The sequence below is a fragment of the Malaya genurostris genome, chromosome 2 (assembly GCF_030247185.1).
Source record: "Malaya genurostris strain Urasoe2022 chromosome 2, Malgen_1.1, whole genome shotgun sequence".
Lineage (NCBI taxonomy): Eukaryota > Metazoa > Arthropoda > Insecta > Diptera > Culicidae > Malaya > Malaya genurostris.
In genome coordinates this window covers 284,579,599-284,581,670 of record NC_080571.1, presented here as the reverse complement: position 1 = coordinate 284,581,670, position 2,072 = coordinate 284,579,599, and the positions used below count along the sequence as shown (strand labels likewise).

Below are 2,072 nucleotides of genomic sequence, written 5' to 3'. Positions count from 1 at the left end.
TTTCAACGAATATCGATTTACCTGAAGTCGTCATCTCGGATTTGGACACGGCTTCAGACAATTTTTTTCTATTTGTTCACCTAATCGATCCCTTTAGTTTAGCTCACTAAACTAACGATGGGGTGGCAAACCAAGTTTTACTCTTGGCGAAAATTTTCCTAGGTACGCCACTACTCTGAGACTTTTTTGACTACTCATTTTTAGGAAGCTGTCAGAATCCTCAAATCGATAGATAGAATACACTAACTTCTTTTCTAAGCAGTTTTTACGCGGTTAGACGGGTTTTTCGCGCTTTTTTGTTTACGCGGCACGTATCCTCCGCGTAAAAAAGACCTCAGTGTATGCTATATTAATGGTAAAAACGAAAAGGTCCGGCTGAACTAATCTGTCGGATGTCTGTTGATCAGCTCCGGGCAAAGCTTCGAACTGAAACACATGGATATCATTGTTTATGGATCGGGATATTATAAAAAATAACATAACTAGTTCACAACTTTAACTCAAGATTAAATCTCGATTTGCATTTAATTTCAATAAAATTCCTTTTTTTTTCTTCTGCACAACATGAACACAACTCACAGATCAACACAATACTATTGCGGACACAACATCAATTGTTCACAATCCTATGAGAAATTATTTACACAAAACAAGCATGGCAGTGTATGTGGGTGACGGAAAGACATTTGTCCTTGGAACTGGGAAATATGGATCAGCTGCTCCTGGACACTAGTCGGAATGAGTATCTAGCTATACGAAAAAAGGCACAGATCACAGATTAGTTGCAATACGGGAAGTTGGGGCAGCTGTGGGGAGACACTCCGGCTGGGTACTGCCGTTCGGTGTATCCCGGCAGAGGGGCAACATGTGGGACACCAGCTGGAGCAGAGTTATCACAGAATGGGTAGTTCGGGCAGCTGTGGGGATTCACACCAGCCGGGTACCTGTGAAGCAGAGAATATTGACGTCAGTTCCCGTCAGTTGCTCTGGGATGCACACAAAGAAAACTTACTTGTCGCCACCGGCAGATGGAGCGGGAGCTCCCAGATGGTTGTGAGTGGGTCCAGTTACAGCCGGATAAGAGTTCCAGCTTGGCTGGGCAGGAGCATGCCACGCAGGTTGTGCATTCCAGGCATGCTGTGGGGCAGCGTTCCAGCTTGGTTGGGCATTCCAGTCATGCTGGGGGGCTGCATTCCAGGCAGGCTGTGGTGCCGCATTCCAGTTCGGGTTCCAATGGTTGGCGGCATGATTGTTGTGTGGATTTGGGTTGTGCAGGGCGGCATTGTCACAGTTCGGGTACGACGGACAAGCAGCCGGATTTACTCCAGCTGGGTATCGGGCAGCTTCCTGATGTTGAGGCGCCGCAATTGCCACGGCGGCCAAAGCCAGAACAGCGATCTGCAATCCAAAAACACTTGCTCAATGGTTTCATTTTAAACATACACAACAATTCTCAGCAGCACAAATGTTCTGTTTAGAACCGAGAATATCAACTGATTCGACACTGGCACTGACTTTCACTTCCTTGATTCTTACCAATTTCGAGTACATTCTTAGCAGTTTTACTTTCAGCTTGGACTTCTATGTTACCGGAACGATTTTTGTCGCTTAACACAAAACTTCCAATTGAGTACCGAACACTGATCTTTGGAGGATCGATTCTTGTCTTTTATAGTAACACCACACCCAGCCCGCGCTCAGAGTCCAACGTTCCAATATTCTAGTATGACCTGAACACTCTTTTTCCTTGCAGTTCGTGGGTTCGTGCCGATCTGAAAGTGTGAGAGCATGAAAGAGATCGCGAACAGGATTCGTCGTGCTTGTTTTGCCCCTTGGTCAACGGATCGGCTGGCAGACAAACGGCTGGTGCATTACGATGCGCCGAGGCTGGGCGAGCGGTCTGTAGAGAGTGGTGATAGTGACGCGGTGTTTGGCTTGCGGAAATCGGCGCGAGTACGAAAGAGACATCGCGTTTCGGTGCCTTATATTCCGCCGACGCTGGTGAAGGAAGCCGAAGCTCGGCAGTATCGCCACCGTACCGGCACCAAACCCATGGAACGAGTAGGAATAGC

At 47.3% G+C, this 2,072-nt stretch overlaps 1 protein-coding gene across 1 annotated transcript; it reads right to left on the bottom strand.

Moving 5' to 3' along the window:
• Positions 1 to 486: 486 nt before the first annotated feature.
• On the bottom strand, positions 487 to 1,694 carry LOC131430393 (pupal cuticle protein). Its single transcript, XM_058595328.1, has 3 exons — positions 1,537 to 1,694; positions 1,013 to 1,398; positions 487 to 944 (listed from the first exon to the last, which is right to left on the bottom strand). The coding sequence occupies exons 1-3, from the start codon at positions 1,549 to 1,551 to the stop codon at positions 779 to 781; spliced, it is 567 nt and encodes a 188-aa protein (XP_058451311.1). The 5' UTR covers positions 1,552 to 1,694; the 3' UTR covers positions 487 to 778.
• Between the last annotated feature and the right edge of the window lie 378 nt (positions 1,695 to 2,072).